The sequence below is a fragment of the Eretmochelys imbricata genome, chromosome 4 (assembly GCF_965152235.1).
Source record: "Eretmochelys imbricata isolate rEreImb1 chromosome 4, rEreImb1.hap1, whole genome shotgun sequence".
NCBI lineage: Eukaryota > Metazoa > Chordata > Testudines > Cheloniidae > Eretmochelys > Eretmochelys imbricata.
The window spans coordinates 5958988-5980928 of NC_135575.1; the positions used below are offsets into that span (position 1 = coordinate 5958988).

The following is a 21941-nucleotide window of genomic DNA, read 5'->3' on the forward strand; positions in this document are numbered from 1 at the left end:
GGGAGGACTGGGAGTGGAACGCTGTCTGAGGGAGAACCCTCTCCACGAAGCGCTGTGGGAAGACTGGTCGCTCAGACAGAGAGGGCTAGAGACCGGGGCCCTGAATTGAGACATAAGGAACTGAGAACAAAGTGCTGATAGACTCTTTTATGGGTGACTTGAGATGTCCCTGGAGATGGGAATGGAAAAACACACTATATGTATTTTTACTGCAGGAACTGGAGAATGGTTTTACAACCAGGCTTTTGGGGAACTATAGCACTGTTGTAGATGAATAAATTGAAGTCAGACTATGTACCTTTGGGTGAGCAAAAGGGAACCAGGCTCAGCACAGCTGTCATGAATTGGATGGCACCCGAGGCAGGGTTGCCCTATCACAATGCCCCTTTAACAGCCTTGAGGTACACTCCTTTTATAGACTGGAGTTTATATAGACTCCTTTTATAGACTTAATCTATTGGATGCATGTATCCCCTGCATTTGTGATAATGGATTTCTAAAATTAGGTATAATCTGGTCAAAACCAAGCACCTTTAGCAAAGGGCATAACTTAGTTATGTTAGTGTCTGACTTGACCCAATTCAGTAAATTACTCGATGGTGGGATTCATTTATACTCTTGCTTCACTGCTGGACAATCTTTTTTTTTTTTTTTTTTTTTAAACAGATCTTCCAGCTATTCAGATGTAATTTAAAAGAGCAGCAATCTAGAACCTCCATGAATGGATTATCACACACATTTATAGGTTAGTGTATGTAAAGGTTGCTAGGATGGAGGAAGAGCAAGGCAATTAGGACTACATGTATTGGCAAAATAGTCCTGCAGTTTTTGGAAGTGTTTTTAAAGCCTTTTATACTACTTGAAATTCTTTTCCACTGCATGCATCCGATGAAGTGAGCGGTAGCTCACGAAAGCTTATGCTCTAATAAATTTGTTAGTCTCTAAGGTGCCACAAGTCCTCCTTTTCTTTTTTCAGATAACATGGTGTCTGGAGAACCAGTGAAATCACCATCATAGCCTGAAAGCTGAGCTATTTGGAACAGAAGGGATTTTTAGTCCAATGTTTTAACTTTTACCTAGTTAACCTCCTATACCTAACACATATTTGGGAAAAAGCATGTCTTTATTAAATATGCAGCAACCCAAGTCTCGGTTATTTGTGAGCTCTTACGCTGGAGGCTTCCGTGAAGTGCTTCACCAAAATAGAAAAGACTGGGTTTGACGTTAGAAATATCTGCAATCTACAGCTAACAGTTTTTTAAATGCAACTTTTCAGGTTGTTCTCTTATATCCTAAACAACCAAAGGGCGTAAAACCCATTTTAAAAAAAAAATCTTTGCACATATATAACTGTGTTAAAACTCTGCACATATTACCTACCTTTAGATATGGGTATTTTCATGTAAGGCATTGACAGTAATTCGTGCAGAGGCTGTAGCCTCTCCTTTGGAGTTTGATGCATGACACTCATACTCTCCAGCATCCTCTTTACTCAAAGGAGATATCTACGAAAACAAGCAGCATGTAGCCTTGTTTACTACAGAGGATTTGGTCTCAAGTTACTTTGCCTTATTGTTGGGTTGTATAACAGCAGTAAACAATAGCACTAGTAACAGACTCACTACGGGTAACTGATGGAGTGGGAATTAACACTCGGAGGCTGCACATGTCCAGAATATTTCCTTGGCCAGTAGTATGGAAAATGCTCACGTTCTGAACGTGCAATAGTTTGTTTAAAAAAATTGCATCATAAACTGAACTTCTAAAAATAATGAGAATTTATTCCCTATTAACAAAGAGAGCACAAAACTCAATCCTGACTTCTTTCAGCTGAGCAAAAGGGCCATCAGTGGCTTCAGTCAGCCTGACTTGGTCAGTAGTGGTTTGCCCTAGTTCCCAAATCAGATAGGTGGCACAGTACGGCAAGCGCTCTGGTACCTGTCCTGGAGCTCAGCGAGTCAATCCACTCCGGGTTTCACTCTCTTACACATCAGGATTTGCTTTAGCCAGACTTCAAACCTTTTTTATGTTTGCTTAGGTGTGTGTCTGTGATGTTTTAGAACTTCCTGTTGTCACTGAGAGGGAGACAGGAAAAAGCAGTAGTCCTAATGCTCCTCTCCTCCTCATATTTTGGTTGACTCAGTAGTGTATTTGCCCTTCTCCAAAGCTTCCACCTCTGTTTTGGTGTACAGCGTAAGCTAACGCCGTTGAGTTCCATTCCCCAGCCACCACCTCATTGGGCAGCTGAAGAGCTTGCACAGTGTGGTCTGTTCTTGCCAAAGGAAATCTGTCATGCCTGACCTATTGTGCCATCCTCTCTGCTGACTTCCCTGCTGCTGCTCTTTCCCCTGTCCAATCCACTTCCATGCATTACAGCTCAGGCCCTAGGATGCTGCTCCAGTTGTCATGCTCCCACTCAAGTAACTCCCTCTCTGAGAACTTTTTTTTTTAAATAACCTTTTAACGTTAAGATTTAAATGTCTGGGGCGCAGATTCCTGAGCTTTCACATTCCTTGAGGACACAGGTTAGAGATGCTAAGAGCAAGGGTTTTCTGTGAACTCCAGGACAGACCAGTCCTGTCATCTTCGCATAGCAATAGTCAGTCTGAGCTGTAGGACAAGGAATCAAGTGGAGGTAAAGGTCTCTGCCCCTTTCCTCTTTAAGTAAACTTATACTTAGCAGTTCAGAGTTCTTTGAGGAGGGCATCTCATCTGGCCAAGCTTGTAGCTATGGGGAACAGTCTCTTGAGCTGTACAGACTTGATTGGAAAGAGTGCCCCAGCAAGACAGGTACGAAATATAAACAGGTTTCAGAGTAGCAGCCATGTTAGTCTGTATTCACAAAAAGAAAAGGAGTACTTGTGGCACCTTAGAGACTATTTGAGTATAAGCTTTCGTGAGCTACAGCTCACTTCATCCGATGAAGTGAGCTGTAGCTCCCGAAAGCTTATGCTCAAATAAATTGGTTAGTCTCTAAGGTGCCACAAGTACTCCAAAATATAAACAGTGCTTTAGAAAGGCCAGGCTGATTCTAGCTTGGGTTTGTGGGGCTCATATGACGTTATGAGAGTGACTCTGTGGAGAGGGAGTGTCTAGTGTAGCGCTCAGTCTTGCACTATGCTCTACAAAAGGTAGGACAGGACTGCTCTGATCTCCTGTGGAGAGTTCCACTCCCATGTGACCTTCACTGAACATACCTGGACTCCAGTGCTAGCAATCCCTGTCCTAGCGGCCTACTGTGCTGCACCCGTTGATTGCAGTATTTTACAGACAGTGCAGAAGGAAAGGTGGTCTGTTATTTCAGTCTGGTCCTGTTCCTGAGAGCTTTTAAACATCCTGCTCTTCCTTCTCATTATTTTCACACACATTTTGCAGGGGTGTAAATAATTACAAAAGATAAAGGAAGCAAAGAACTGGGCCAACTGAATGCATTTCATCTTACTCCTTGTCATACATGTCACTGCTTTTTAACTTCAAATTCACATGAACTCTGTTTTCAACACCAAGAAAAACACTGCACCTACTCGATTGTAATTTCCCAGTACTATGCACAGAAACTTGGATCTTGCTGATAGTATGTGAAAGTGCACAAGTACTTACCAATACCCAGCCAGTCACTTCATGTTTCTCAGGACCACCACGGGTCTGGATAGCTAAGTTGTCACGGTCTCCAGGCAGGAGCTCCAGCCTTTGGACACCATATTGTCCCCTTATTATCTGAGCAGAAATATTAAGAGTCAAGTTGTCAGTAGTTTGACAAGATTGCCATCATAAATACCTACACTACCTAAGGCCCAAAACCCCTAAAGCTTTGTCTACACACAAAAGCTGTCTGGGTTTAACTAGGCCCATACAGTTGGTGTGGTTATACTGATTTAAAGATGTTCCTACCACTATGACTATTCCTATAGGGAAAGAGAATGAATTACACTAGTATCTGCATCCTGGTGGGGAAGTTTGTACTGTTATAACACTGATAAAACAAAAAAATCATACCTCTAACCGACAGTTATACTGGTACAAAATCGGTATGCAGACTGCATGTGAAAGTTTTACTGGTAACTAGTTTGAGTAAGGGTGTGATTTCTTACCATTATAGTTGTACCAGTAAAAGGCATAGTGTGGATGCATGGCTATACCTGTTAAAGCACCTCTATACCAGTATAACAGCAGCCCTACCAGTGGGGGAGTCTATAGTAGTTAACGCTGTACAGCTTTCTAGCTTAGGCAATTTTCTAGCACTCAGCATTGTCCCTAACTCTGTTCCCACTGAAGACAGTAGTAAAAAGTCCCCAGACTGCAGTGGGAGCAGAGTTAGGCCACTGCCTATCATTTCGGAAGATCCTATCCTAAATGCCTGAAATGGTGCAAGTATGGTATAAAAATGGGAAAAGGTTGTTCCATGGCGGCTGCTGTCTGTTTTTCAGTAGCACCTACAGTCCAAAGGGCCAGAGTTTCAAAGTGTTCAGCACCCAGCAGCTCCCACTGTCCTTAGTGACAGTTTGGAGTGTGGGGCTGGATTCTCTATTCTCAGTGGAAGCTGCTGGGTGTTGAGCCCTTTTGAAAAAAATTGGCCTTTGGGCTCTGGAGCAGTGGGAAACTAGCACTGCACATGCTGTTACCAGGGCAGGGTCCATGGCACGTGACTTTCCCAAGGAGAATGGTGCACAAAGTAAACCAAAGGCAGCAACCTGAGCATCCACTGTCCTAAAACCAATGTTTTCTAGATGGCCATGGGCAAGAGTGGCAAAAAAGGCTTGTTACTGTGAAGCTTCTAGACACCAGTCATAGAATCATAGAATATCAGGCGTTGGAAGGGACCTCAGGAGGTCATCTAGTCCAACCCCCTGCTCAAAGGGGGACTAATCCCCAATTTTTTTTTGCCTCAGATCCCTAAATGGCCCCCTCAAGGACTGAACTCACAAGCCTGGGTTTAGCAGGCCAATGCTCAAACCACTGAGCTACCCCTCCCCCTTCCACACTATGCTGCCTGGAAGCAGAAAACCACAGCTCTTTGTTAATGTGTAATTTGTGTTTTTTCAGCTTTTTTGGTGCAGGGGGAGGAGATAACAAAAGATCTGCCTCGTTAATCAGCAATGAAGCTAATGGTGTGAACAAGCTGCACCGAGCAATGTACCATACAATGTTCTACAGTTCATTTGGTACATATTATTCCTTTCCATGATTATTTTGTTTACAGAAAACAGCAGCTTAATTCTGCCCTTCCTGCACACTCCTCCAATGCAGTGCTCCAGTAAGTTCCTGAAAGTGCTGGTGAGTGGCATGTTTAGTGCCCTGTGAGAGGAGGTTGCCATTTCTCTGTGCTGGACTTTAACCGGTGACTCTGGAGCACCCAGCTAGTTGTGGAGCTTTAAAAGTCCACTGAAGATCTCTCTGACAACGTACACCACAGCTGATTTCACTTACAAACAACAAGGTCTCCTTTGTCACCAGGAAATGTCTGTAGTTGGCCCTATTATTTAGGTGGGTCACTATTTGAACAGTTTTCTTCAGAATATTTTAAATATACATTATTTGAAATTGATTGTAAAGGGCTATAAACCAGCAGAGGTCCCAAGAGCCTGTGGGTTCGAGAAAACTAGAGAAGTGATGGAGTCTGCACACTGGCACTTTTTTTTATTTAACCTGCACACTGTTTGAAATTTAACACCAAATCAAAGGCTTCTCTCTATCCTATCTCTTCCAAAGAGGCAGCAAAGCGGGAGGAGCACAAGTGAATGTATGGAACCTGCCCGGCTTTGGGTTTCAGGCTCCTATGAGGTCCCAGTGCCAAATTCTGATGCAGTTTCTGAAGCTGAAGGTGCATCCTCCTTGCTATTAACTAAGGGTAAAAAACAAACCCAGGCCACCAGCACTATCAAACCATACACCCCAGGAGCAGCATCACTTCAAGGCTAACATAAGAAAACAAAAACACTACAGGATTACTATGACTCTGACCTGGGCATACAAGGCCAGTGTTTTCAAAGCCACAGGCATGTATGAGCTTATTATCATTGGGAAACATTCTTTAGCTACTCTTCACACCAGTCTTTAATATGGCAAAGCATAATTGTGTTTCTCTTATCAGCATAAACAAAAGTACAAAAGAAAAATATTTTTTGGGAGCAGAGGGGGGAATTAAACAAATCCAGATTGGGGAGTGGAAATGGGAAATAAAGATTTTCTTTTTTTTTTTTTTTTTATCTTTTTGCATTGACTGGAGAAACTCACTGGAAACATGCTCTTCTGCTGGTGGGTTTGCTGTAGCCTTTATCTTGCAGTTGCTGTCTAACAGTCGTAACTACCATTTGGAAAGGGCTACAGTTCATAGGTGGTGCTGGATTTGGTAACACATTTGGTATTTTTCTAATCCTTGCACAAACGGGACTGCCCTTCTTCCTTGCCACTTTAAAAACAATGCAGAGCTTGCTATAAAATGCCTTTCTTTATTATGGACTAATTCTCTCTGCTCCTCTGCCATCTCCCCCAAGAGGTGAAGAATATGGTACTATAGTAAATAAACATGGCATAATCCATGCTACTCTTGAAAAACAGATCCTGTTCCACTGACCTTATTCCAAGTGAGCACTGGGGTTGGAATGCCCATGACTTCACAACTCAGGTAAATCTTTGCTCCAGTGATATTCCAGATTTCCTTAGGGGGAGTCACAATGGAAGGCCCTGAAAAGAGAGAAATCCTTTAAAACAGGTGACTCCAACTTGATGTCTGGTTCCCTGCTTCTTGTTTGTACCCAGTTACATTCAATAGTTTTTTAGTGCCAGGGACTCTCTAATACTATTATAGACAGGTTTGGTAGCTCCACCCAATTAAGGTTGCCCAACACTTCCCATTATAAGACTCTGTTTTCAGTTGCTTATGACTTTGCCAAATTTGAACTGTTTGGGCTGAAATTTTCCAGACTGGATGTCTGCCTCAGGCTGAATTAGTTTGGAAAATTTCAGCCAAAATGGCTGCTTCTAAGAACCAAAATAGGGGAAAATATGTTGTTTTACCTGCATTAAAAAATTTAGGTGACATTTTCATTGAGAGGCTCTAACACCTTATTGCTTTGGAACAGGGGCTTGAAATTTGGCAGGGGAGTGGCCTTTGTGTCAGGTATGTGCCTTTTGCCACTCCCATGAAAATCTGCAAAATTTGGCCAAGTCATAAGCCTTGGAAAAATTACAATTTTCACATGCTCAGTAGAGACTTGCTAGAGTTTATCATCTAAAACCTTCTTAGATTCTGTCCACACTGAGCATGCTCCAGCCTGGGGACACAGGGGGCTAAGAAGGACTTTCTCTGCAATTGCAGCTTCCAGCTGTTCTGGGCTCTGCTGGGTTCCAAGCCTGAGTCTCCAGTGCTCTCAGTGACCCCTCCACTGGTGCCCAGGCAGTGAGGAGGAGGAAGCTGCCTGATTTGAATGGTGAAGGGACAAGAGCTGGATTGTGTGTGTGTGTGATCCGAGCAGCATCCCAATGCAAGAGAGCAAGGGGCTCCCTGATAGGGAGTTTCAGCTGGTCTGACCAGTTCAGTGTACCCCAACTCATTAATGTCATAACTGGTGTCTAAAAGGTATCATGTAAGATACCAATAGAAATCTAGTAACATACTAATCATTAATATTATTGCGAAGTGTAGGTATGGAGGACAAATTCAAAATTACAAACGTATTGGGAATTACGTTCTTAAAGTGTGTCTGCCAGGCAGGGCTGAAATCACCCCACCCTAGACGATGGAATGTGGTTCAGCCATCTTGAAGGTACTTCCAAGGTATCATGGGAATCCATTTACATAAGAGGAAACAAAACCGTCAAGCTAACAAGGGGAGGAGATAACCACTGAGCATCATAGCAGGGGGAGGAGACTGCAGGAACAAATAAATCTGGATTTTAGCAAACACCAGGGAATCTCCTTCCTTACAGCTTGAAAGAACTTTACTGTAGGGGGTATTAGGGTAGCCAACTTTCTAACCACACAAAACTGAACATGCTAGCCCCGCCCCTTCCCTGAGGCCCTGCCCCCCGCTCACTATATTCCCCCTCCCTTGGTGGGTCATGCTCCCCCACTCTCACTCACTTTCACTGGACTGGAGCAGGGAGTTGAGATGCAGGAGGGGGGGAGGGTTCTAACTGGGGGTTCAGGCTCCAGGGTGGGGCCAGAAATGAGGGGTTCAAGATATGGGAGGGGGCTCCAGGCAGGAGCAGGGAGTTGGGGTGCGTGAGGGGGTGAGAGCTCTGGCTGGGGGTGCGGGCTCTGGAGTGGGGCTGGGGGTTTGGGGTGTAGGAGGCGGGGTCCAGACTGGGGGGTGGGGCTGAGGGATTCGGAATGTGGGAGGGGGCTGCGGGTTGAGGCAGGGAGTTGGGGTGCAGGAGGGGGTGAGGGCTCTGGGCTGGGGGTGCAGGCTTTGGTCTGGGGCTAGGGATGAGGGGTTTGGGATATCTGGGTTTCGGGGGTGCTCAGGCTGGGGCAGGGGATTGGGCGTGGACTTACCTCGGGTGGCTCCCAGTCAGCGGTGCAGCAGGGCTAAGGCAGGCTTCCTGCCTGTCCTGGCGCCACGCTGCACCCTGGAAGCAGCCAGCAGATCCAGCTCTTAGGTGGGGGGGAAGGGTGGGGAGCCAGGAGGCTCTGTGCACTGCTTTAGCCCGCAGGCACTGCCCCCCAGCTCCCATTGGCTATGGTTCCTGGCCAGTGGGAGTGCGGAGCAGGTGCTCAGGATGGGGGCAGCACGCAGAGCCCCATGGCTCCCCTGCCTAGGAGCTGAACCTGCTGTCTGCTTCCAGGTGCAGCATGGTGACTAGACAGGTAGGGACTAGCCTGCCTTAGATCCACAATACTGCCGACAGGACTTTTAACGGTCCTGTCGGCGGTGCTGACTGGAGCCGCCAGGGTTCCTTTTTGACTGGGTGTTCCGGTTGAAAACTGGACGCCTTGCAACCCAAGAGGGTAGCCTTCAAAAGAATTCATTTCAAAGGTTCACTGGACTCTAAAGAGAGGGGCAAAGAACCCCCAGGGACCTTTCACCTAAAAATACAAAGGAACTGAACACTTTGGACTTTGTGGGAGATCCTGACCAAGGGGTGGTCAGCCATCTTGCTGTGGTAAGAATCTTACCTTGAACCAAGACTAGTTTTGTTAAATCTTTGCCTCTAGAAAGTGTTTTCACTTTAATTTGCTTGTCACCATTTCTAACGCTATCCCTTGTACCTGAACTCACTTAAAATTCCACCTCCTTTTGTTAATAAATTTGCTTTACTTTTAATCTGAACCAAGCCAGTACTGTGTTTTAACTGAAGTGATAGTTAACTCCAGTTAATGTGGCAAGCTGTGGAGTTTGTCTCTTTAGAGGAGCAAATGAACCTTATTATTCCTCTGACTTGTCCAGGAGAGGGCTGGACATTGCAGAGTACATGGTTTTGGGAAAATTTGGGACTGGGGGTGCTGGAGTCACCTTGCCAGGTGTAACCAAGGCTGGTGGAGATCAGAGTGTGGCAGGGATGTAACAAGCAGGCCACTGGAGTCAGAGTTGCTGGTCCAGGGTTGCTTATCACACAGACACTCAGTGCATGCTGAGATGCTGGCTGGGAGTGTACAGACAAGGGAGCTACAGCACCAGAACATTTTAAGGCACCCAGGGTTACAGGGCAGGTGATTGGGGGTGGGGGAAGGAGATTGTGACAGAACCTTTGGTGGTGAAGGTGGGGCTTATGGGGAGGGGGAAAGGAAAACTGGGCCTCAGTGTTGGGGGGGGGGAGACTTGGACTGGATGGGAAAAGAGTCTGGGGCTGGGAGACTGGGAGCTAGCAGGGGGGCAGAGGGGTTCAATGGATGCAAAATATCCCCTGCGCATGCTCTTAGCAGGCTATGCATGTTCTCAGCTCTGCTGCACACTTCCTGTGTGACCTGAGGCAAATCACTACCTTGCTCTGTGCTTCACTTTCGACATCTCTAACATGGGGATGATATTTCCCTAAATCACAGGTGTCTAGTGAGGATGCAGTCACTAACACATGCTAGGCCATCAAGACATTACACAACGAGTATCTCAACCAAAGTGTAACAAAGAAATGGTCTGGTAAATTACCCCACCAGCAAACTTCCAACTGCTACCTTCCCCCACAGTGCTGGCCCTTTGTTTAGGCAGAAGCTAGCAAATGTGTGTGCATGCATGAGTGAATGGGAAAGAGAAAGGTGTGGGGGGAGGGAACACAGGCCAATGCGTGTAAGAGCAGGGAATGGGGGGAGGGCAGGGACGGCTAGCTTTCCAAATGAGCTCAGCTCCCACATAGGCAGTAAACAAAGTGGCCAGACTGTTCTCAATGGAAGCTGCTGGGTGCCTGGGCCCTTTTCATAGATTCATAGAATATCAGGGTTGGAAGGGACCTCAGGAGATCATCTAGTCCAACCCCCTGCTCAAAGCAGGACCAACCCCAACTAAATCATCCCAGCCAGGGCTTTGTCAAGCCTGACCTTAAAAACCTTTTAAGGAAGGAAATTCCACCACCTCCCTAGATAACACATTCCAGTGCTTCACCACCCTCCTAGCGAAAAAGGTTTTCCTAATATCCAACCTAAACCTCTCCGACTGCAACTTGAGACCATTCCTCCTTGTTCTGTCATCAGCTACCACTGAGAACAGTCTAGATCCATCCTCTTTGGAACCCCCTTTCAGGTAGTTGAAAGCAGCTATCAAATCCCCCCTCATTCTTCTCTTCTGCAGACTAAACGATCCCAGTTCCCTCAGCCTCTCCTCATAAGTCATGTGTTCCAGTCCCCTAATCAATTTTGTTGCCCACCACTGGACGCTTTCCAATTTTTTCACGTCCTTGTAGTGTGGGGCCCAAAACTGGACACAGTACTCCAGATGAGGCCTCACCAATGTTGAATAGAGGGGAATGATCACGTCCCTCGATCTGCTGGCAATGCCCCTACTTATACAGCCCAAAATGCCGTTAGACTTCTTGGCAACAAGGGCAGACTGTTGACTCATATCCAGCTTCTCGTCCACTGTAACCCCTAGGTCCTTTTCTGCAGAACTGCTGCCTAGCCATTCGGTCCCTAGTCTGTAGCGGTGCATGGGATTCTTCCGTCCTAAGTGCAGGACTCTGCACTTGTCCTTCTTGAACCTCATCAGATTTCTTTTGGCCCAATCCTCTAATTTGTCTAGGTCCCTCTGTATCCTATCCCTACTCTCCAGCATATCTACCTTGACTCGTTGGACGTGTTGTTCCTTGACTTTAGCAAAGCTTTTGACATGGTCTCCCACAGTATTGTTGCCAGCAAGTTAAAGAAGTATGGGCTGGATGAATGGACTACAAGGTGGATAGAAAGCTGGCCAGATCGTTGGGCTCAACGGGTAGTGATCAATGGCTCCATGTCTAGTTGGCAGCCGGTATCAAGCGGAGTGCCCCAAGGGTCGGTCCTGGGGCCGGTTTTGTTCAATATCTTCATTAATGATCTGTAGGATGGCGTGGATTACACCCTCAGCAAGTTTGCAGATGACACTGAACTGGGAGGAGAGGTATCATAGAATAGAAATCATAGAATCATAGAATATCAGGGTTGGAACGGACCTCAGGAGGTCATCTAGTCCAAGCCCCTGCTCAAAGCAATTAAATCATCCCAGCCAGGGCTTTGTCAAGCCTGACCTTAAAAGCCTCTAAGGAAGGAGATTCTACCACCTCCCCAGGTAACCCATTCCAGTGCTTCACCACCCTCCTAGTGAAAAAGTTTTTCCTAATATCCAACCTAAACCTACCCCACTGCAAGTTGAGACCATTACTCCTCATTCTGTCATCTGCTACCACTGAGAACAGTCTAGATTCATCTTCTATGGAATCCCCCTTGAGGTAATTCTTTAACTTGCTGGCAAGAATACTGTGGGAGACCGTGTCAAAAGCTTTGCTAAAGTCAAGGAATAACATGTCCAGTGCTTTCCCCTCATCCACAGAGCCAGTTATCTCATCACAGAGGGCAATCAGATCAGTCAGGCATGACTTGCCCTTGGTGAATCCATGCTGACTGTTCCTGATCACTTTTCTCTCCTCTAAGTGCTTCAGAATTGATTCCTTGAGGACCTGCTCCATGATTTTTCCAGGGACTGGAAGATCTGGTCATGTCATTTACGTGCCCAGATGGGAGTCGTTACGTACTGAGTTGTTTAGAAAATCTGGCCCTAAATGCTGACCCTCAGGCTTCACAGTGTATTAAACACAAGCAGTATTTCAGGAAGGAGAAGAATGGGCTCTGTTTAATCTCCTTTTTTGTAGGACTGCACTGCAAACCTGCTATTAATTTCTTCAAATAGAAAGCGAAATCCAAATGAATGTGTCATGTTTATTTCCACTCAATTAAAGCTTTCAAGGCTGCATCCCAGAACTAAATCCAAGAGACGGTATTTCCTGTTTCTCAGAAGAATGGTTCATATCAACCACTGACAAATGGGTAAGAGAGCTATTAAGGCAGGGATACTCTCTGCTCCAGCCCACCCCTTCTTCATCCATTTCCCCAACGGCACCAATACCCCTAAGTGCGAACTGATCTGGAATGAAATCTCTCATCTCCTGGACACAGGAGTGACAGAAGGAGTTAGCTCAGAAGAATAGTTCTCAGGGCTCTACTCTACCCTCTTCATAGTTCAGAAGCACACATGAGGAGTCAGAGCCATGCTACATCTCAGAACGCTCAGCAAGTGGATGAAGAAAACAAAATTTCCAGATGAAGACCCTTCTGCGGTGTCATCTCGCATCAGGGGGATCTCCTAACCTCAGTGGACCTCAGGGATGCATTCACAACCCCATTTGCAGGCTTCTGAGATTTGCTTATGGCACAGAGCACTATCAGTACTGAATCTCCCATTCGGTCTCTCGTCAGCCCCAAGGGTCTTTACGAAGATGCCAGTGCTGGTCATAGCCAGGGTTAGGGTGCAGGGGACTGATGTATAGCCCTTTCTGGATGAAATTCTAATCAGAGTTCCGACCCAGCCTGTGGTGCAATATGCCACATTGCGAACTCTGGACCTCCTGCAAGCCTACGGCTTTCTGATAAACATCAAGAAAAGTTCCTTGATCCCATTGATAACCCAATTGGGAGTGGACATAGGCACCTCACTGGAGAAGACCTACCTCTCACTCAACAGGTTCTGGAGGATCCAGTATCTCATCTCCATCCTGCGTACGTGCACCAAGCCAACCATAGCTCAGTGCCTTCAACTACTGGGCTACCTGGTGTCATGCACAGGGGTCACTGCATGGGCAAGACCCCACATCAAGGGTCTCCAGGCCTCCTTCTGAAAGGATGCACCAGTCTCCAGAATACTTGACAGATCAGGTGATGATCCTGAGTCAGGTAATCTGCTCTCTAGCATAGTGAGCAGTTTCTGAGGACTTTGCTTCTCGCAACCTATGCCAGCTTGCTAGGTTGGGGAGCATACCTCTGGAGCCCCAAGAACAGGAAACACAGTATCCATCTCCTGGAGCTCAGAGCCATCAAGCTGGCTCTCAGGAGACTCCAGAGCTACCTACAGGGCAATAAAGTGCTGGTCCAGTCAGACAATACAACCACAGTTGCATACATAAACAGCCAAGGGGTAATAAGGACTGTAGCTCCACATGAAGAAGCAATGGAGATATTGGAATGGGCAGAAAAGACCCTACCTTCCCTAATGGCGATACACGTAAAAGGGGAGCTGAATCAGAAAGCAGAAATACAGTCGACAACTCAGGATGGTGCCTGAAACAGGAAGTCTTCAATCTGATCTCAAAGAAGTTCAGTTTCCCCTCAGTTGATCTGTTTGCAAGTTGCAAAAACACCAAACAGCTGAAATACTTCACCAGAGAAGCGGATCCCATGTCCATGGCAGCAGATGCCCTGTTGCACAGATGGCCGCAATGTGTGCTATATGCATTCCTACCCTTCTCTCTCATTAGGAAAGTATTCCAAAAGATAAAGCATGAACAAGCAAAGGTCATTATAACAACTCTGTACAGACAAAAGAGGCCCTCATCCTTCGATCTGATGGAGCTAAAACTAGAATCACTGTTACAGCTGCCACTCAGACTAGACATTCTTTCCCAAGGCCCTTTTCTCCATCCAGACCCAGACCATCTTCAGTGGACAGCCTGGTTATTGAAAGGGAACCATTACCAGCAAAAGGCCTGTCAATATTCCTTCCCCACTCTGAACTCTAGGTTACAGATGTGGGGACCCGCATGAAAGAACCCTACGCTTATTCTTACCAGCTTAGGTTAAAAAAGTCCCCAAGGTACAAACTTTGCCTTGTCCTTGAACAGTATGCTGCCACCACCAAGCGTTTTAAACAAAGAACAGGGAAAGAGACCACTTGGAGACATCTTCCCCCAAAATATCCCCCCAAGCCCTACACCCCCTTTCCTGGGGAAGGCTTGATAATAATCCTCACCAGTTGGTACAGGTGAACACAGACCCAAACCCTTGGATCTTAAGAACAAGGAAAAATCAAAGAGATTCTTAAAAAAAGAATTTTAATTAAAGAAAAGTTAAAAGAATCACCTCTGTAAAATCAGGATGGAAAATACAGGGTAATAAGATTCAAAACATAGAGAATCCCTCTAGGTACCTTAAGTTACAAAAAGACACAAAAACAGGAATATACATTCCCTCCAGCACAGCTTATTTTACAAGCCATTAAACAAAAGAAAATCTAACGCATTTTCTAGCTAGATTACATACTAACTTTACAGGAGAGGCTGCATTCCTGATCTGTTCCCGGCAAAAACGTCACACAGACAGACAGAACCCTTTGTTCCCTGCCCCCTCCAGATTTGAAAGTATCTTGTCCCCTCATTGGTCATTTTGGGTCAGGTGCCAGCAAGGTTACCTTAGCTTCTTAACCCTTTACAGGTGAAAGGGTTTTGCGTCTGGCCAGGAGGGATTTTATAGCTCTGTATACAGAAAGGTGGTTACCCTTCCCTTTATATTTATGACAAGGCCTCTCTCGTGTCCAGGAAAGTCTCCACAATAAAAGTCCATTCCTCCATCTAGACCAAGTTCAGTCTGTTGTGCCAGAAGTGCAGTGTTAATTCAAGACATCCTGGAATTCCAGCTATTCTGGACTTTCTTCAAGAAGATGTGGATAAAGCTCTTCAATCCAGCACCTTAGCATGCCAGGTATTGGCCACCACAAAGTGCTGGCTGGGATGATTTAGTTGGGGTTGGTCCTGCTTTGAGCAGGGGGTTGGACTAGATGACCTCCTGAGATCTCTTCCAACCCTAATCTTCTGTGATTCTATGACCATTAGTGGTCTATTAACGGGATCCTTGGGCAGCAGATTTCTCAGAGCAGTCAGACTGGCCAGACCAGCAGTCAGACCAGTCTTCCCTAAATGAGACCTACCATTGGTGTTGAAGGCCCTAACCACTCGCTCTTTTGAGACTGACTTCTATATCAGCATTTAATCTCTCCATGAAAACCTGTTTTCTGGTCAGCATCATGCCTGCTAGGTGAATTCCAGAGTTGGCAGTCCTATCTATGCAAGAACCCTATTGTGTGTTCCATGATGACAAAGTAGCACTGAGAACTCTGCAGTCCTTTCTTCCCAAGGTGAACTTTCCTTTCCGTACGTCACAGAAAAATGTCCTTCTTTCCTTCTGCCCAAATCCATCCCAGAAGTGTGGCACACTTTAGATGTTAGAAGAGCACTGAAACTCTACCTCAAGTGCACAGAATCCACAAGGTCATGTACCCTTTTGTCTCCTTTAATCCAAAATGCCAAGGGCTCAGAGTCTTAAGGCTATCTGTCGCTAGGTGGGTCAGATTATGCATTGTTGAGGTTTACAAAGTGCTAGGAGCTCCTGTTCTAGAAGGAGCCAGGCCACACTCTGTGAGATCTAGGGCCATCTCATGGAACAAGTGAGCATGGGCCTTCATCGCAGAGATATGCAGAGCAGCCACATGGTTGTTGGTTATATCAAACATTACAAAGTGGACTTTCTGTCCTCCACAGACACCTCTTTCGTCAGGAAGGTGCTCCAGTAATAGCCTTGCCTTTTGGACAATCCTTAAGGAGGGGGTTTACCTAACTATATCTTCTTTTGTTTATCTTTTCTTGTCCCTCAGTACTCCTGATCACTGCTCTCTACTTCCCAGGTATAGCAGAATTGTGGGAGACAGTGGGACACAGAATGGAAAATTTCTTAGCTGATGTTTTCCTTTCTTCTAGCAGTATCTCCCACAATTCTACCCATCCTTGATGGCTTTCTGTCAAGGGTCAGCATTTTATTTGGCCTATGTATCTATGTACACCAGGCCAACTCTCAACATGGTAATGACTTTGACATAGATGTTATGGTTATAAATAATTTTCTCAATGCGTGTTTCACACAGCTTTGGAATAACTCAACTGGCGGCAAGCAGAAGAAGAGGACGTAGCCAGCACAAGCTGCGGTACAGTTTTAAACTGCCTCCAGAAGCTGCAGAGAAGAGTGGCTCGAACACAGCAAAACTGTGGGAGATGCTGCTAGCAGAAATAAAATTACTGGGTAAGAAATTTTCTGTTCTTAAACATACAGAAAAAGATCCTCAATTGGTGTCAATTGTCAGAGCCCCACTGAGCTTAATGGAGTGGTGACCATTTACAACAGCTAAGGAAGTGGCCCCTTGTCTTAGAAGCAAGAGATGGCAAAGCCGTGTTAGTTCACTAGCTCGTTCCATCCATCCTGGTGCACGGCCACTCCCTACTACAGTGTGTTCCTAAGTGCTCTGTCCAGGTTAGTACTGAATGATTCCAGGGATGAGGCTTCATCATGTCTCATAGGAGACTGTTTCTCCAACCAATAGACCTCACTGATATTCAGCCTATATTTTCCTTTTTTTAGTTTTACCCCATTGCTCCTGATTAGGTTTTCATTCACCTTCTTGCATGGTTCTCACGGGTCATCTTACAGGGACTGCAGCATCACTGATGGGCAGAAACATGGATTGCAGGATTTTGCTGCATGGCTGTGAGAAGGGATGGGCATGATTCATATATTCTATGGCCAGAAAGGACTAGTGTTATCATTTAGTCTGACCTCTGGCATCGCACAGGCCATGGGACTTCCCTGAATTAATTCCTGTTTGAACTGTTTCAGCACTGTACACCGGTGCTGTACACACTTCCCTTTTTATTTTCTCTCCTACAGTGTGTTTTTCTTTCTATATCCTTCCTTTCCCCCACTCTTACGCTGTCCTCTCACCTCCTTACAATGGGCCTTGACAAATATGTCCTTCAGCCTCAGGGGGAATTAATTAATTGCTAAAACAATGCACTGGTGATCAGTCAGGGCTGGGTATTTTGTTCTCTTGCCAGGTATTAAACCCACTGTCAAACGCAGCCCTTATTTTTATCATCAGAATATAACTAATTCTATTAACTAACTGATAATTAACTGATAACTGAGTGTTTAATTAGGGTTCCTCTACACTTTAAATCTTTCTTCCTCCTGACAATTTAATTTTGCAAGTCAGTTAGTGGCTTTAGTTTCCTTGATACACCATAGTTCTCTTCAGGGCCATGCAGTACAATATCAGACATCCCAGGTGCATACTGTGAGACCACAAAATATACCTGAACAAGGGCCCGGTATGTAGGAAAAGATCAAACCTGGATTACAGATCTTGGAACATGGGGTTTGATCATTCCCTGCCTGAACCATTTGGAGCTGCTTATACAAGTGCAGAGAGGCCCCAATTTGGCAAAGCACTTAAGCATGTGCTTAAGCCCCATTACTTAAAAGTAAAGCACATGCTTAAATGCTCTGTTGAATCAGGGCCAGTGAGTGTATATTCCACTGGTGAGTGTGGGTTACAGGTCCCTGTCTGTGCCAATCCAGACATAATATGAGTCTATTACAGCCCCAGCTAAAGAGCACTGGCTCCTTAGCTCAAACTGTGGCGGCTCCTGCTTTTAGCTCTAGAGATCCCCAGTGTGTCAGCCAAGATGGTGGCTGTCACAATGCAAAGTGGGTGTGAAATGCTACCCATCTGAGGGCATGGCTACACTTGCAGATGTAGAGCGCTTTGAGTTAAACCTGCCTTCGGAGAGCACAGTAGGGAAAGCGCTGCAGTCTGTCCACACTGACAGCTACAAGCGCACTGGCGTGGCCACATTTGCAGCACTTGCAGCGGTGCATTATGGGCAGCTGTCCCACAGAGCACCTCTTCCCATTCTGGCGCTGTGGCTTGTGGGAAGGGGGTGGGGAATGCGGGACATTCTGGGTCCTGTCCCAATGCCCCGTGATGCATCAGTTTTCATCCCAGCAATCCCTATGCTTCCATCCACATCTGGCGCCATCTTTCAACGTTTTTTGTACTGCGCGCTCTGTCTTCCCTTTAGGTCTGCAGGAATGGAGCCCGAACTGCTGAGGAGTATGCTGACGACTCTCGTCAGCATGTCACGTTTGGCAGTCGAGTTATTCCTTATGATCCAAAGTGACAGTGAGGGCTCCGATGATGATATCGACTCGAGTAACGCATATGACATGAGTTTGCTTGTCGCATTCATGGACATGCTCACCACCGTGGAACGCTGCTTTTGGCCTCGGGAAACAAGCACTGAGTGGTGGGATCACATCGTCATGCAAGTCTGAGATGTCGAGCAGTGGCTGCAAAACTTTCGGATGAGAAAAGCCACTTTCACAGGACTGTGTGAGGAGCTTGCCCCCACTCTGTGGTGCAAAGACACAAGATTGTGTCCCTGATGGTGGAGAAGTGGGTGGCTATTGTAATCTGGAAGCTGGCAACTCCAGACAGCTACCGATCAGTCGCTAACCAGTTTGGAGTGGGGAAGTCGACTGTTGGAATCATGTTGATGCAAGTTTGCAGGGCCATTAATCACATCCTGCTCAGAAGAACCGTGACTCTGGGTAACATGCATGACACTGTGGATGGCTTTGCACAAATGTGTTTACCTAACTGCGGAGGGGCGATAGATGGCACACATATTCCAATTCTGGCACCAGCCCACCTAGTCTCTGAGTATGTTAATCGGAAGGAGTATTTCTCTATGGTTCTCCAGGCGGTTGTGGATCACCATGGGCGTTTCATTGACATTAACACAGGCTGGCCCAGAAAGGTGCATGACGCACACATCTTTTGGAACACTGGCCTGTTCAGGAAGCTGCAAGCTGGGACTTTTTTCCCAGACCAGAAGATCACCGTAGGGGAAGTCGAAATGCCCATTGTGATCCTTGGAGACCCCACTTACCCTTTAATGCTGTGACTCATGAAACCTTACACAGGGAGCCTTGACAGCAGCAAGGAGCGGTTCAACAAAAGGCTGAGCTGGTGCAGAATGACTGTGGAGTGTGCTTTTGACCGTTTAAAGGGCCGCTGGTGCTCTCTGTATGGGAAGCTGGACCTGGCCGATGACAGCATCCCCGCAGTTATATCCGCGTGCTGTACCCTCCATAACATTTGTGAAGGGAAGGGTGAACAATTCACTGAGGCATGGAACTCGGAGGTTCAATACCTGGAGGCTGAATTTGAACAGCCAGAGAGCAGGGCTATTAGAGGGGCCCAGCGTGGGGCTGCAAGGATTAGGGATGCACTGAGGGAGCAATTTGAGGCTGAAAGCCACCAGTAATATCTGGTGCCCTGCATGGGAGTGAAGTGCAGTGGTTCCAATGTTAGTAGGAATCTGTGTTTGCTATGCTGACTTGAAGTGCCTGTTTCTTTCCTGGGCTAAGGTATCTTTTACTTTATGCAATAATAAAGAATGTTTTCAAAGCCAAAAATTCATTTATTGAAAAGAAAATTCATTTACTGAAAAGAAACACAACTGCTTGGGAAACAGAAAGGGCAACGGGGTGGGGTGGGGAACAGTACAATCACAGATTTGCGTATGTCCTGTTATCATACTCAGCCTTCCTGTCTGGACTGCTGTGCAATGAGTGCTGCACTTCAGGATGGTTGTATTGCATGGTGATGGGGGTTAAGTGCAGTGGGTAAGGTTGTAGTTTTCAGGGCTGGGTAGTGAAGCTACGGGTGTTGGAGGCAGCTGGTGGTGGTAAGAATCCAGATATTGGGGCAAGTGGGTTGGAGGTGACATGGGGGCACAAGGGAAAAAATTTTGGGACAAGGGCTGCAAGGGGGGGTTGGGCACGGTAGTGCTCCGCCTGCATGGCTACGAGCACCTAGATCGAGTCACCATTTTGGAGCTCCCATGGGTTATGTGTGCTCACTTTGGGATGGTCAAATTATGCTATTGTGTAGACTGTACTTGCCCTTAAGTATGGGGGAATCATTGCTCTGTCTGGTGTGAACAATGCTGCCTCTGTTAGGTGTTGCATTTTGCCTTTACAGATGCAACCTTGAGATCTCAGCTATCCATGTTATCACTGGCCGAAAGACTCCAAAGAATCAGAAAGAGGCCACGTAGAAGCAAGGAAGACATGTTGCATGAAGTAATGCAGCATTCAAGTAATGAAAATTGAAAAGTGCAGGAGTGGCGGGATAGTGAAAGGAGGATCCACCAGCAGAATGAGGAGTGCCGGCACAAAAGCGTGGTGCTCCAGCAACAAAGCACAGATCGGCTGATAAGCATAATGGACCGCTGAGAGGAGTAAGCACAGGGTCAAGCGTGACTGATTGTTTCACGGCTGTACTGTCCTCTGGGTTTCTGTGCCTTGGGGAAAGCCAACAGCGGCAGGGGGCCGCTATACTAAACACTGTCCCCACATTTTCCACAGGAGTTCGTCCTGGAAGATATCTCTCTGCTGAGGGTGACCTGGGAAGCAAGGGAGGGTCTTCTACTGCAATGCGGCTTCCGCCCTGACCCATATGCAGCTTGCTGGGGGCAGCAATGGTCCCCTCGCCCCTCACGGCACAGTGGTGCAGACAAGTTAGCCTTACTGGGACAAGGAACACAGTGGCTCTCCCGAGAAACCTGCGCAAGCTCATTGCCCAAGTTCTGGATGAGACCTTTGAAGAGATCGCTGAGGTCGATTACCATGATGTGAGAGAGCACATCAACGCCCTATTCCGCATCTAGGCATGCATGCAGCCCTAACCCTCCTCGCCCCAAGAGTCTGCACCGAATAACTTCTTTCCCAAAATAAAAGCCACTTACTGGGAACCTCCTCTAGTGTTTGTCCTTCCCCAAGCACCGGCCGCCGTGACTGGCTACCTTCCTCCTGGCTTGAGAGCAGCTCCTGGCTGCATGCATTTAGGGATTCCGGGGTGTCTTCCTCTGCCTCAGCACCCTCACTCCCACTTTGCTTGTCCTCCTCCCCCCTTGTTGAACTGGGCTCTGAAGTGTCCACAGTGGTACTCGGACTGGAGGTGGGGTTGCCCACAAGTATTGTGTCCAGCTCTTTGTAGAAACGGCAGGTCGCAGGGGCAGCACTGGAGCGGCTGTTCGCCTTGAGGGCTTTGTGGTGGGCATTCCACAGCTCCTTCACTTTAACCCTGCACTGCAGGGCGTCCCGGTCATGGCCCCTTTCCATCATGTCCCTTGATACCTGCCTGAAGGTATCGTAATTCCTATGGCTGGAGCACAGCTGGGACTGCACAGCTTCCTCCCCCAAAAACTGATGAGTTCCAGCACCTCACCATTGCTCCATACTGGGGATCGCCTGGTGTGTGGAGGCATGGTCACCTGACAGCACTCCACGCCTGGCTGAGCAAACAGGAAGGGGATTTTCAAAATTCTCAGAGAATTTAAAGGGCGGGTCTGGCAGTTGATCACCTGAGGGCAGGGCAGTAGAGTTCAAAGTGATGACCAGAGAGGCTAGAACAGGCATTGTGGGACACTTCTGGAGGCCGATCAGAGCGCACTATAGGACCAGGGCGTCCACACTGGTGCCGCAGCGCTCCCGTGGGGGCGCCCAAAATGTTATTCCACTCGCCGAGGTGGAGTACCAGGAGCAGACCAGCCGCAGAGTCAGTGTGCTCTACGTGCCTTGCCAGTGTGGATGGGTA

The 21941-nt window shown here is 46.9% G+C and overlaps 1 protein-coding gene across 1 annotated transcript in view; it reads right to left on the reverse strand.

Moving 5' to 3' along the window:
• Positions 1-1382: 1382 nt before the first annotated feature.
• Positions 1383-21941, reverse strand: part of IGFBP7 (insulin like growth factor binding protein 7) — a 71473-nt gene continuing 50914 nt past the window's right edge. Inside the window, exons 3-5 of the mRNA XM_077814832.1 lie at positions 6575-6684; positions 3601-3717; positions 1383-1505 (exon numbers count right to left, since the gene is read on the reverse strand). Of these exons, the coding sequence (XP_077670958.1) occupies positions 1383-1505; positions 3601-3717; positions 6575-6684 (350 nt within the window). The remainder of the gene's footprint in view (positions 1506-3600; positions 3718-6574; positions 6685-21941) is intronic.